The sequence below is a fragment of the Meriones unguiculatus genome, chromosome 6 (genome assembly GCF_030254825.1).
Source record: "Meriones unguiculatus strain TT.TT164.6M chromosome 6, Bangor_MerUng_6.1, whole genome shotgun sequence".
Lineage (NCBI taxonomy): Eukaryota > Metazoa > Chordata > Mammalia > Rodentia > Muridae > Meriones > Meriones unguiculatus.
Genome location: NC_083354.1, coordinates 38,320,258 through 38,332,855, shown reverse-complemented (window position 1 = coordinate 38,332,855; position 12,598 = coordinate 38,320,258). Strand labels below are relative to the sequence as shown.

Here is a 12,598-nt window from a genome sequence, read left to right as displayed (position 1 = left end):
AAGAAATAAAGGGGTCAGTCGTGGTGGCACATGCCTTTAATCCCAGGACTTGGGAGGCAGAGAGAAGTGGATTTCTGTGCCTTTGGGGTCAACCTGTTCTACAAAGCAAGTCCAGGACAGCCAGGGCACAGAAAAACCCATAACCTGCTTTCTGACATCTGAATACTATTATTTAACTGGTTTCCTCTGCTATGGCACGTCAGTACTTAGGTTTTATTTTTGCATCTTCTTAGACTTGTCTCTAGCAGTTCGTATGTCTTGTGAGATTAGCCATCCTTTCATTCCTATTGAGCACACTGTTGCTCAGTACCCCCAGAGCTGCAGCATGTCAGCACATCTCTGATGGGCTCTACACCTGCCCTATACCGTGAAAATGGTTATCAGAGAGTCATACCACCCAGGTCCGAGGCTCCCTGTCCTAATGGTGCATGTGGTAGCTACAGCAGGTTAGTAAATATCACTACATAAATGATACCTACTGTGTTTGTTTTGCAAATGTTACATACCCAGGGTGTTGCTTCAAGTAGTATCAAGAACACAAGACTGGATGAAGGGTGGAGGCAGTGTGTGGAGTCCCAGCAGCCAGCATGGCGTACAGTTGCTCCATAGATGCTGATAGTTGGGGGCCTTTTGGTGATAATACTTGCGAATCTAGTATTTGTGTAAATATTGGTATTTAGGCAAGGGTGTTAATGTATCCCAACTTGATTATCATCCTTCCAGAATTTAAGTTGGCCTTTAAACCTGTGCTTTGGGAGGAAAAAGGCACCAAAATAAAACCTGAAAGATGCTATTAAAATAGATAATTCATTATTCAAAGATAATACAGTGTGTCGATTTTTAAAAACTTTTTATTGATTCTTTGTGAGTTTCACATACTGCACCCAGTTCTGCTCATCTCCTCATCCCCCCATATCCTCCCTATGCCCTTGCAACCTCCCCCCTCCAAATAAAAAACACAAACAAAGCATAGGAAATATCTCATCATGGAAGTCGTATGTCACAGTGTCACACAGCATATTTCTTGGTCCACACATCCTCACTTGCAAATGTTAGTTGTAATGAATCTTTGGTGTGGTTCAAGTTCTTTGGCTTCTGTGACACCATCATTATTGGATCCTCACCAGGCTTCTTCCCAGTTATTTTGTTGCCATGTGTCATGAAGATCCTATAGCTTTGGATCAGCAGGACTGGCCCTTTTATGCATCCCAACCATTCACAGATGATAAGAGATTAGGAGTTGGTCTAACTCAGCCCTGGATCTGAGCCCAGCTCTCCCTTATTTGCACCACAAGGGCAAGCCTTCCAGCACTGCTCTGGCTAGGCTACCCAGTGCTTCCATCAGCAGGAGGCAGAGTCAGTTCTCCTGCTCTCGTGCTCTCCGGACCAGCTTACCTGCACCCACACCTCCAGAGCTAGCTCCTCTGTGCTGCCCAGTCAAGGTGTAGAGCCTATTCTCCCAAGCTGCTGCAGCCTGCAAGGGACTGGACTGGCTCACCAGTCCAGTCACTGCCTTTGCCATTAGGGCCAGCACCACTGTGTTGCCCAGGCGAGGAGCGTGGCTAACTCCCTCACTCTCATGCCCTTGAGGCCAGCTCTCCCCACTACCACAAGTGGCGAGGGGTAGAGCGTCACCCTACACTCATGCCACCTTACAGCACATGAGCAGCAGGGTCATCTCTCCCTTACTCTTGCCCTTGAGGCTGACTCACCTGCACCCACTGACTAGGATCAGCCCTACTGTGCTGCCCAGGTGAGGTGCACGGCCTGCTTTCCCAAGTGCTGCAGCTGGTGAGGGCCAGGGCCAGCTCACACACCCTCATGACATAGGGGTCAGCCCTCCAGTATGCCTCAGGCGGTGAGGGTTGAGTGGTGTGGGGGTAGTATGCCAAATTTTAAAGAGGGTTTTGTTGTTGTTGTTGTTTTCTTTACCGAGCTTGAATGTGTTGAGCAAGCCCTCTTAGCACTGAGAGACATCCTCAACTTTGTTTCGCTAATGAAAACTTTTGTATCTTTAGCTTGTATGGAGAAGCTGTTGCTAATTTCAGTGTATATGTTATTTGGTTTAACCACTGACAGGGATATCATTCATTGCAACAACATTTGTGATGGCTTATTTGTCTCTCAGCTATGGCTTCTTTAAGCTTTTTCATTTTGAATATATATTGTGTTAGATATATATACAATATATTTAAATATGTATTCTAACCCATACTGTTATTACTATTTTCTTTTTAAATTATTGTGGTTTGTTTTGTTTTGTTTTTTTAGCTTTTAATTTTTATTTTATGGGTATGGGTGTTTTGTCTACATATAAGCCTGTGTGCTTGCAGAGGCCAGAAGTAGGTGTCAGATCCCCCTGGAGCAGGAGTTATAGATAGTTATGAGCCACTGTGTGGCTGGTGGGAATTGAACTCAGAACTCCTGAAATAGCAAGCAGCCAGTGCTCTTAACTGCTTAACACCAGTCCTTATTGTTACTTCTTAAATACCCCCTTGAATATTAGGGAAAAATCATTTGTTTTGTTTTTAAAATTGGTTTTATTTTATTTGCATATATGTGTTTGTTTATAGTCTCTGTGTGGGTGCCTACAGAGGGCATTGAAGCTCCTGGAACTAGGGTTACAAGTGGTTGTGAGTCGTCTAGTTTAGGGTCTGGGAACTAAACTCAAGTCCTCTGGAAGAGCAGGAAACACTCTTAACTGCTATGTCATCTCTGCAGCTGTCAGAAACCTCTTTTTAGAATGTAAAGAAGATATGTAGAACTGAACTAACTTGCTCTGCCTTCCTCTTCTTATCAATAGATGTGTGGTGGTCCTGGGATGTCAGATCCAAGAGCAGGAGGCGATGCCACTGACTCCAGCCAGCCAGTTCTTGATAATAAAGCGTCTTTGCTCCACTCAATGCCCCTTCACTCCTCTCCTCGCTCTCGTGACTATAATCCATATAACTATTCAGATAACATCAGTCCCTTCAACAAGTCTGCCCTCAAGGAAGCCATGTTTGATGATGATGCTGACCAATTTCCTGATGGTATGTTATGGTTACAATGCTACCCCTTGTGTTTTGGAAGACTGGTAATGAGTAAAACAAGTGGATATCCTTTGCTCTTTTATTAGACCTCTTTAAAATGTAAGGATTTGGGGAATGTGAATATGTGTTTGTTACTTGGTACTGGGACAGAATGTTTTACAAGCACTCATTAAGGAAGGCTTGCAGTTTCCAAACACAGACCATCAGGACCACGCAGTCATGGCAGTGAGAGCATGAGGCATCCTCAAATGGCACACAGTAAGGCACACTCCAGCTCGTGGGTGCTGCTGCCCACTTTCAGGGTGGGTCTCCCCCCTTCATCTAAGCTGCTCTGAACCCAAATTTGTGTTTTTATGGTGACTGCAGATCTCCTCAAATTGATAGAATATATTTGCCTAGCCTGTAGGTGTTTATCTTTACTATTTTGGTAGTTTTTATGTTTATAGTGAGAACCTGGGTGGTCAACTTGACCTCATCCTCAATAATTAAGGTAACTGTAATGTCCTCCCAGGAACAACTTAACCAGTTGTAACATATGAATGTGGTTTATTCTAGACAAACTTTTTTTTTTTTAAGATTTATTTATTTATTACATATACATTGCCTGCATCCCAGAAGAGGGCACCAGATCTCACTGTAGATGGCTCTGAGCCACCATGTGGTTGCTGGGAATTGAACTCAGGACCTCTGGAAGAGCAGCCAGTGCTCTTAACCTCTAAGCCATCTCTCCAGCCAGCCTAGACAAATTTTTATAATAGAATGACAAGGATTATTTTCATGAAATAACCCATTCTTTGTGTAATCATGATCTCTTCTTTAATAAAGGTTCATTCCAGGGCCTACTATCAGAAAGCATACTGTTTACTGTTCACATGAAGTTATGTGAATTAGTGTCAGTCTGAAGGTCTGCAGTTACGAATCTGCATAGCCTGGTGGGGTATTTACTCTTCTCTTAAGTAAGTGTTCGTTGTTTCCTCTGGAAAAGGATAGTTGCGATTGTATGCTCTCCCCTTCTGATTACAGTAAGTAATAAGGCACAACTAAGATAATGAAAAGTGGCAATAAAATTATTACATGTGTTTCCTTGTTATTAAGGAATTAGTTTTTATTGATTTTTTTTTTTTTAATGCATTGGTGTTTTGCCTGTATGTATGTCTGTTGAGGGTGCCAGATCCCCTGGAACTGAAGTTGCAGACAGTTACTAGCTACCACATGGGTGCTAGGAATTGAGCTAGGGTCCTGGAAGAGCAGCTAGTGCTCTTAACCGCTGAGTCATCTCTCCAGCTCTAACTTTTTAGTCCAATCAGTCCACGCTACTTTCTTTAGAGATTTCCATTACTGGGCTGGAGAGTGCTAAGAATAATTGCTACTCTTGGAGAGGACCTGAATTCAGTTCCTAGCACCCACCTGGTGGCTCATAGCCATTCATAACTCCAGTTCCAGGGGATCCCTTCTGACCTTTGTTAGCATACAAACATGCCCATGGTACACCTGCACACACTGTCAAAACTTTCAGACACATGAAATAAAAGGTTTTTTTTTTTTTTTAAAGAAGAAGAATAAAAAAAGAAAAAGAAAAGAGTTCCAATGTTGTACGACCTTCTGTGGTAAACTTGAAAATCTACCTCTCAGTGACAGACATAGGGCTCAGCAGGTAAAGACAGTTGCCACCACCACTGACAGCCTAAGTTCAGTTCTTGGAACCCACGTGATAGAAGCAGAAAATTGATTCCTGCAAGTTGTCCTCTGACATGCATTCACATAGGCTATGGCACACACATGTGCACGCATGTGCACACTCACACAACATAAATAAATGCTTTTTTGAAAAGTGATCCATGCCTATGAAGATTCTGTCTCTAAGTACTTAAAGGAAAGCAAAAACAAATCAAAATGTGTTGGTAAGATGGGAGACACAGTTCAACTTAAAGAGCACTCAGTGCTCTTGCTGAGGACCCAAGTTTAGTTCCTAGCTCACAGTTACAGCCATCTTCTAGCCTCAAAAGGCATTTGCACACATGTAAAATATATATACACACAGATGTACACACATACACATAAATAAAAATCGTAAATAAAACCCAGTTCCTCTTTGATAATGATTGGTCTCAACATTAGTGACTCTAAATCATAAATAAACTTATACAGGTTGGGCATGGTGATGCATGCCTTTAATTTCAGTACTCACAAAGTTAAGGCAGATGGATCACTTGAGTTCAAGGCCAGCCTGATATATGTAATATGTTCCAGGACAGCCAGAACTGCAGAGTGAGACCTTGTCTCAAATAAATAAAAGTTTGAAATGACTTATGTTTGCCGGGCAGTTGCCCGTGCCTTTAATCCCAGCACTCAGGAGGCAGAGGCCAGCCTGGTCTACAAAGTGAGTTCCAGGACAGTCAAGACTACACAGAGAAACCTTGTCTCAAAAAAAAAGCAAACAAAAAATTCAGGACAAAGAAAGTAGCTCTAATTGATAATGATAAAGTAGCTTTCTGCTGAAGAATTCTGGTCCATGAAAAAAATGATATGATTAGACAGTGAACATTTTTAGCTCCTAAAATAATTGTTTTAGCAGCAGTCAATGAATGAGTCAGCCCACTGTTGAAAGATTCCTACAGAAGGTTACTATGATCAAGTTGTAGCCACCTAAATCACCAAAAATGCAGATTCTCCTGCGGAAAGTACTCACAAGGACATGCTGTAGGAGGGCTTAGGAGGAGTTCACAGGAATGATACCTTCTTGCTGAGGTCTGGGTGACGGATACCTAAGGGATACCTTACACTGTTCTCTCAGGTGCTTTTGTAGTTGAAAATTTGTAAAGCACATTGGTGATTCAAGGATGGCAGTTGAAAATTAGTGTTTGTTTTTTCTCTTTTGCAACCGATGTTTACTGTGGCTGTGTCATCATGTTCTAAAGTCATCAGTTCTGTGCCTAAGAGTCAGCTTATACAATCACAAATTCATACCCTGTCTTTTGACAGACCTCTCCTTAGACCATTCTGACCTAGTTGCAGAGTTGTTGAAGGAGCTCTCTAACCATAACGAACGTATAGAAGAAAGAAAAATCGCCCTCTATGAACTCATGAAGCTAACCCAGGAGGAATCTTTCAGTGTTTGGGATGAACACTTCAAAACAATATTACTGTTATTGCTTGAGACCCTTGGGGATAAAGAGGTAAATTTCAGGATATATAAAGTATATTCTGTCCTGTCTGAGTATTTGTGTATTTATTCTTGTTTGGCTTTGGGGCATGGAGGCTTAGGAATTGCACCCAGGGCCTTTCTAACCCTTGCTTATTGTGTAGCTTACCTGCTGATCAGCTAGTACACATTTGGGAGTTGATGAAATGACCGTTTTGCTGCTGTTTTCTGGGTATAACTTTTACTCTAAAGTTTTGTTTCTTTTGACAAATTTTTTTGTTTCAAAGGGGCTACAGCTGGAATACAAAGGGAATGCACTATAGTTAATTAAAAAACTAAATTTAAATTAAAAACATTTTGTTTCAAAAATTTTAAGAACAGTTATTAAAAGGAGATGTAGCAAGCTGATTTCCACAGAAAAGTAAAGATTACTTGTATGTATTTAAATATGTTTTCAGTTGTAAAAATTCCTTTCAGCCTGGCAGTTGTAGCACTTGCCTTTAATCCCCGCAGAGGCAGGTGGATCTCTGTGAGTTCAGGGACAGGCAAGGCTACGCCGAGGGTGGAGGGGAGGGGATTCTCAAAAAAAAAAAAATAAATAACAACAAAAAATTACTTTCAAAGTCAAAATGTTATTTATTTTGCTTATTTAAAAATAATAAATTGAGCACTCAGAAGGCTGAAGCAGAAAATCACTACAAGTTGAGGACCAGCTCCGGTGACAGGGTGAGACCTGTCTAAGACCAAGAGCCAGGCCGTTGTTTGCAGGACTTCACAGAGCCTGGAATTTTGTGAATTTTAAAAAGCATATAACTTCTCCTTTTCCTTCTTCCTATCTCTTTTTTGATCAACCAAAAGCCTAAGCCTGCTTCCCCTGACCCTCTGGGCCTTCTTACGAGTTCCTTGAATTATTAAGCCCTGTATAAGCTGCTGCCAACCTCCATGCCTCACTCAAAAGTCATGGGTTTCTCTCCTCTTCTCTACCTATCTTCTTTAGCAACTCCAGAATTTTTAACTTGTCTGTCTTTTCTTTTCTTTCTCAAACTGTGGTAATATGGTCAGAAAACTAAAATCATTTAAAAATCTTCATGTGGGGCTGGGGCTGGGGCGGTGGCTAAGCAGTCAAGAGTGCCTCTGCTCTTGAGGAGCACCTACGCTGAGTGCCAAACTCCCAGGTCGGGCTGCTCACAGCCAGCTGTAACTCCCGCCCAAGGAGATCCACGCCTCTGGCCTCTGAAGGCACCTGCACTCGCAGGCACAGACACAGACCCTCAATTCAAAGGAAAACGTACATGTAATAGCAAATGCCTGTAATCTCTGGATATGGAGGCAGCAGGATTACAACTTTGGGGCCAGCCTAGGCTACGTTGCAGTTTTGAGCCCACCCTGTCCTTCAGATACGATAACAAAAGTGAGAGTGGAGTTTCCAGCTGCAGGTGATAGAGTGTCTGCTGCATTCTCTATACAGCGTCCCTCCGCCCAGTCTTCAGGCGCTTATAGAAATGAAAAGTGGAAAAACATTTCCTGCCACGCAGGCTGTTAAAAACTGTTTAAACGTTTCTTCTTAGCCTACAATCAGGGCTTTGGCCTTAAAAGTTTTAAAAGAAATCTTAAGGCATCAACCAGCAAGATTCAAGAACTATGCAGAGCTGACCGTCATGAAAACATTGGAAGCACATAAAGATCCTCATAAAGAGGTGAGTGACCAGCAAGTTCAGTTGCTGCTGTGTTATCATGATGGTAGTGCGTGAACCATGTAAGCACTTCCCAGAAAGGACTCTGGTTTGGGGGGTAAACATGTTGTATGTGTGTGAGCATATGGTCAGTTCTTCTTGGAATTGGACTCAGCTCGCCAGGTTTGTTAGGCAAGTACCTATACTCACTGAACCATCTTCCAGTGTACCTTGGTTTTGCCTGAAACTCATTAGATAGTCTGGTCTCAAACTCAAAGCAATCCCCACCCCCACCCCCACCTCAGCCTTCTAAGCACTGTGGCTGCACATGTAAGGGAACATTCCACTTAACAGTGCCCAGATTAATCATCTCCTTCATAACTACTCAACATTTGATATAAGGCTTGATTGAGATGGAAGCATAGGGCTGGGCACATAAGTCAGTCAGTAGAGCAGTTACTGCAGAGGCATGAGAACCTGAGTTTAAGTCCTAGAACCCACAGAAAACAAGTTGGGTGTGCTGGTATGCGTCTCTTCCCAGGACAGGTCAGTGGAGACTAGCAGATCCCCAGGCCTTGCTGACTGGCCAGCCAAGCTGAATTGGCAAGTTTCATGCTAATGAAAGACTCCTGAAGAAAGACCTTGGGGCTGCCAAGGTGCAGACCCTTGCTGCCAAGACTTATAACATGAATTTGACTCACGTGGTGGAAGGAAAGAACCAACTCTTGCAAGTTGTCCTCTGACTTCCATGTATACCAAGGCATATGCATGCACACACTTGCATACCAAATATAATTTAAATTTTTATTTTTGGATAGGATGGGTGGCTTTTGAGGACTGACACCCGCTCTGGCCTAAACACACACACATACACACACGTGTGTGTGTGTGTGTACACGCGAATGTGTATGTGTGAGCATATATTCTGTCACATTTAATACATGGATACCAAGACCATTCCCGTAGAACAGGTCCACAGCAACTTATCCAACTTTACTTTCTCCAATTTGCTTTTCATTTTCTAATTAAAACTTACCAGCCTACATTCTACTTAGCAATAAGAATTTTCTGTTAACAAATAGAGATAACATTATCATTTTTTAAGTGTGAACCACCTACTGGAGATTTATCTCTGTTACAGGTTTACTCAGTAAGGTAATGCAAACAGCCTTTTCAAGAGTTGTGTAAACCTCTTTCCTTACTTCATGTCCTGGTATTTCCTCTTTCTTTAAACCACAGTGGGACCTGCTCATCATTACTACCTGCATTTAAGGAGCGCTTGTGTCACGTACATTACCATGACATGAAATAAAGCAAAATAAATAAATGCCTAAAATCATGAAATTGCTTTTTCCAACAGCAAAAGAATGGGAAAGAAGGGAGAATGATGAAGTGGGACCCAGTGTTGACAGCTCCTTGCAGTTGCTAGTCTGATTTTACCTCCTTTCTAGCTTTCATCTGTTTACTGCAATATTTCCAATGCAAATCCAAAGTATCAAGACATATTAAATGCTTGATGAAGTCCATACTTAGGATTTACGGTTTTTCTTGGCTGGCTTTCCCTTTTGTTTTAGGTGGTGAGGTCTGCTGAGGAAGCTGCCTCCGTGTTGGCTACTTCGATTAGTCCAGAGCAGTGCATCAAAGTGCTTTGTCCAATCATACAAACTGCTGACTACCCAATTAATCTGGCTGCAATCAAAATGCAAACGAAAGTGATAGAAAGAGTATCCAAGGAAACCCTTAATGTGCTCTTACCAGAGATCATGCCAGGTCTAATACAGGTAAGCGGCAAAGCGTGGAAGAGTAAGCCAGGATGCATGTGGGCTTTGGTTATTTTACAGTGGTTTCAAGCAACATTAGTGGCACAGTCAAGTCTACAATAGTCAAGACAAAGATGTTGCATTGTGGGTGTAAGTGGGTGGGTTTAGGTATGGTACCATTTGTAGTGTTATATAACCAGCACTACACTACTATCCATTGCCATTGCCAGAACATTCTCATCATTCTAGACTAGCATTTTGTACCCACTAAGCAATAAAATATATTTCTCCTAACCCCCTCCCAGGCCCCAATAATCTCTATTCTGTTGTCTCTGAACTTAATTATTACAGTTTTTCATATGTGTGAAAACCGTAAACATTTCTTCTCATTTAATGTTTTGTGGGTTCATTCATTTCATAATGTCAGATTTTCACTCCATCATTTAGGAATACACATTTGTTTATCCATCCATCTATCGCTGAACATTTACATTCTGCATTTTTCCCTGCTTTTTACTACTGTAACTATTGCAGTATTATGTGCATCTAGAAGCAGAAATCTGTTGCCACATCTATCTTGAAAGTGGTTATGCTGATTAGCAGTAATAATAGATGCATTGTGACTGTGACTTTGTCTCTCCACCCATGCATATAAGCATTTTAGCAAAATTTGGGATTGTATTTTGTAACAAAGCTGCATACTGTAAACTTTATTAATACTCTACAATGTCATTTTAGCAGCTGAACATATTACCTAGCATATGTATTGAGCCCTTTTTAAAGAGGATGGATGGTCTACTTATTTGCATTTATAGTATTTTATTTTTGTCCTTGCACTAAGCACGACATGGACACAGTGTGTTTACTTCCGCATCATGATGCTGAATTCACGTTTCTTCAATGAGGCCTTGGGATATGCAGTATTAGCCCAGAGTGCCTGTAGCTCCAGGTCCCCTGGTTGGTTTGTTTAGGGTTTGGGAGACAGGGTTTTCTCTGTAGCTTTATGCTGGCCTCAGACTCCCAAGGGCTGGGATTACAGATTTGTACCAGCATGTGCATCCTAGTTCTGATTAGTTTGATGCAAAGCCTTAAAACACATTATTACTGAGAACCTGTCAGAAAAGCACAAGAATTGTAACAAGTTGAAATTATAGTTTATCTGTGTAAACATTTAAAATTAGAATATGTAGGTATTAGGGCCAGAACAAAGAAAATCAAGAGACAGTATGTAATATTTAATTGTCTGTAAATGTTTCACACAAAAATTATTTCCCGGAGTAGCTAAGTATTGAATTCAGAAAGAAAGAGTGAGAGTGTTAGTGAAAATGGACAGACATGGTGGTTCATGCTTTTAAATCCCAGCCCTTGGGAAGTAGAAGTAGGGCAATCTCTGAGTTCCAGGCCAGCCAGGAAAGCTGTAAAGACAGCCATAGAATGGGACAGATGTGAGCCAGCTTCAGAGGCAGAGGCAGGCAGATCTCCAAGTTTGAGGCCAACCTGGAGAAAAGTTCCAGGTCAGCCAGGGATACACAGAGAAACCATGGCTCAAAAAAAAAAAAAAAAAAAAAAGCCAAAAATGAATGGGAGAAAAGTTTTAGAAGTATCTGATAAGAGCCAGAATATATATGTAAAGATGTGTATACATATAAATATATGTAAAGATGTATATGTATAAATATATGTAAAGATGTGTTCTAACTTAACAACAAAAAAAATAATTTTAATTGGCAAAGGATATTTTACCAAACAAGAAACACAAGTAAAATAGCCAGAGAACAAGTGGAAAGTGATGGTTCTCATTAGCCCTTTGGAAACGTGCATCAAAGCCCCAATAAGGGGGAAGTGGTTAATAGAACACGCTGCTCCCCCCATACACCCACACTGTAAAATAAACTTTGTTACTGTTTTCTGTGTCTGTGCAATACATGCATGCTGGTGTCTGTGGAAGCCAGAGAGGACCTAAGTGCCTCTGGAACCTAGTGTTTTAGATGCTTGCAAGCTGCTATGTGAGTGCCGAAAATGGAGCCCAGGTCTTCTGGAAGAGCAGCCAGTGCTCTTAACCACTAGTCCGTCTCTACAGCCTCCCTTGCAGAGGATCCAAATTCAGTTCCCAGCACCCACATCAGGTAGCTTACAACCATCTGTAACTCCAGCTCCAGAAGGAACCAAAATTGTTGCTGCACTCTTGTGCTCACACTCCCACTTAGACAGATGGATAGCCATATAACTAAAAATAGAAGTAAACTGAAAAAGAAAGGAAGGAACCAGCCCACAGTGAAGGTAAAGTGCCTCAACAGCTGAAGGCACAGGCCAGAGCACCTGACTGAGTTCTATGCTATTAGACCCATGTAACATTGGAAGGAAAAGCCAGGCGGTAGTGGTTCGTGCCTTTAGCACACACTCTTAATCCCAGTACTTGGGAGACAGAGGCAGGTGGATCTGGTGAGCTTAAGGGCAGCCTACTCTACAGAGCAAGTTCCAGGACAGCCAGGGCAACACACACACACACACACACACACACACACACACACAGTAGAAGGAGAGATCTAGCTCTAGAAATTTGTTCTCTAGTCTCCGCATGCATGCTGTGGCATTTGTACCATCACACACATACATAAACACCCACACATTTAATAATAAACAAGCATTTTTAAAACCATAGTAAACCCTGTCTCACACACAAAGATAACTGCAATCAATCTAGAAATTAGAGCCCTGGCATGTTGCCTACACAAATGCCAGGAGTTGTGCTGTTGATGACTGTTGTGATTCCACAAAAAGAGAATGTAGACCTGGGAGTGGATCAGTGGTAAAGCAGTTACCTGGCATGAATAGATTTATGTATTTGAGTCCCAGCGGCACTAATCCAAATGTTCTGTTTTATTTTCATTTCTATCACATGCCAGGTACACATATAGATGTCAGAAACCAGCCATGTGGTGCGCTTGGAAGGCAGAGGCAGGAAGATTTGAGGCCAGCCGGGTCTACAGA

At 41.9% G+C, this 12,598-nt stretch overlaps 1 protein-coding gene across 29 annotated transcripts in view; it reads left to right on the top strand.

The window, feature by feature from the left end:
• Clasp2 (cytoplasmic linker associated protein 2) overlaps positions 1-12,598 on the top strand; it is a 180,655-nt gene that overhangs the window by 160,526 nt on the left and 7,531 nt on the right. For all 29 annotated transcript variants that reach the window (XM_060385138.1, XM_060385132.1, XM_060385124.1 and 26 more), the window contains 4 exons: positions 2,804-3,032; positions 6,015-6,208; positions 7,743-7,871; positions 9,422-9,628. In XM_060385138.1, coding sequence (XP_060241121.1) covers positions 2,804-3,032; positions 6,015-6,208; positions 7,743-7,871; positions 9,422-9,628 — 759 coding nt within the window. The remainder of the gene's footprint in view (positions 1-2,803; positions 3,033-6,014; positions 6,209-7,742; positions 7,872-9,421; positions 9,629-12,598) is intronic.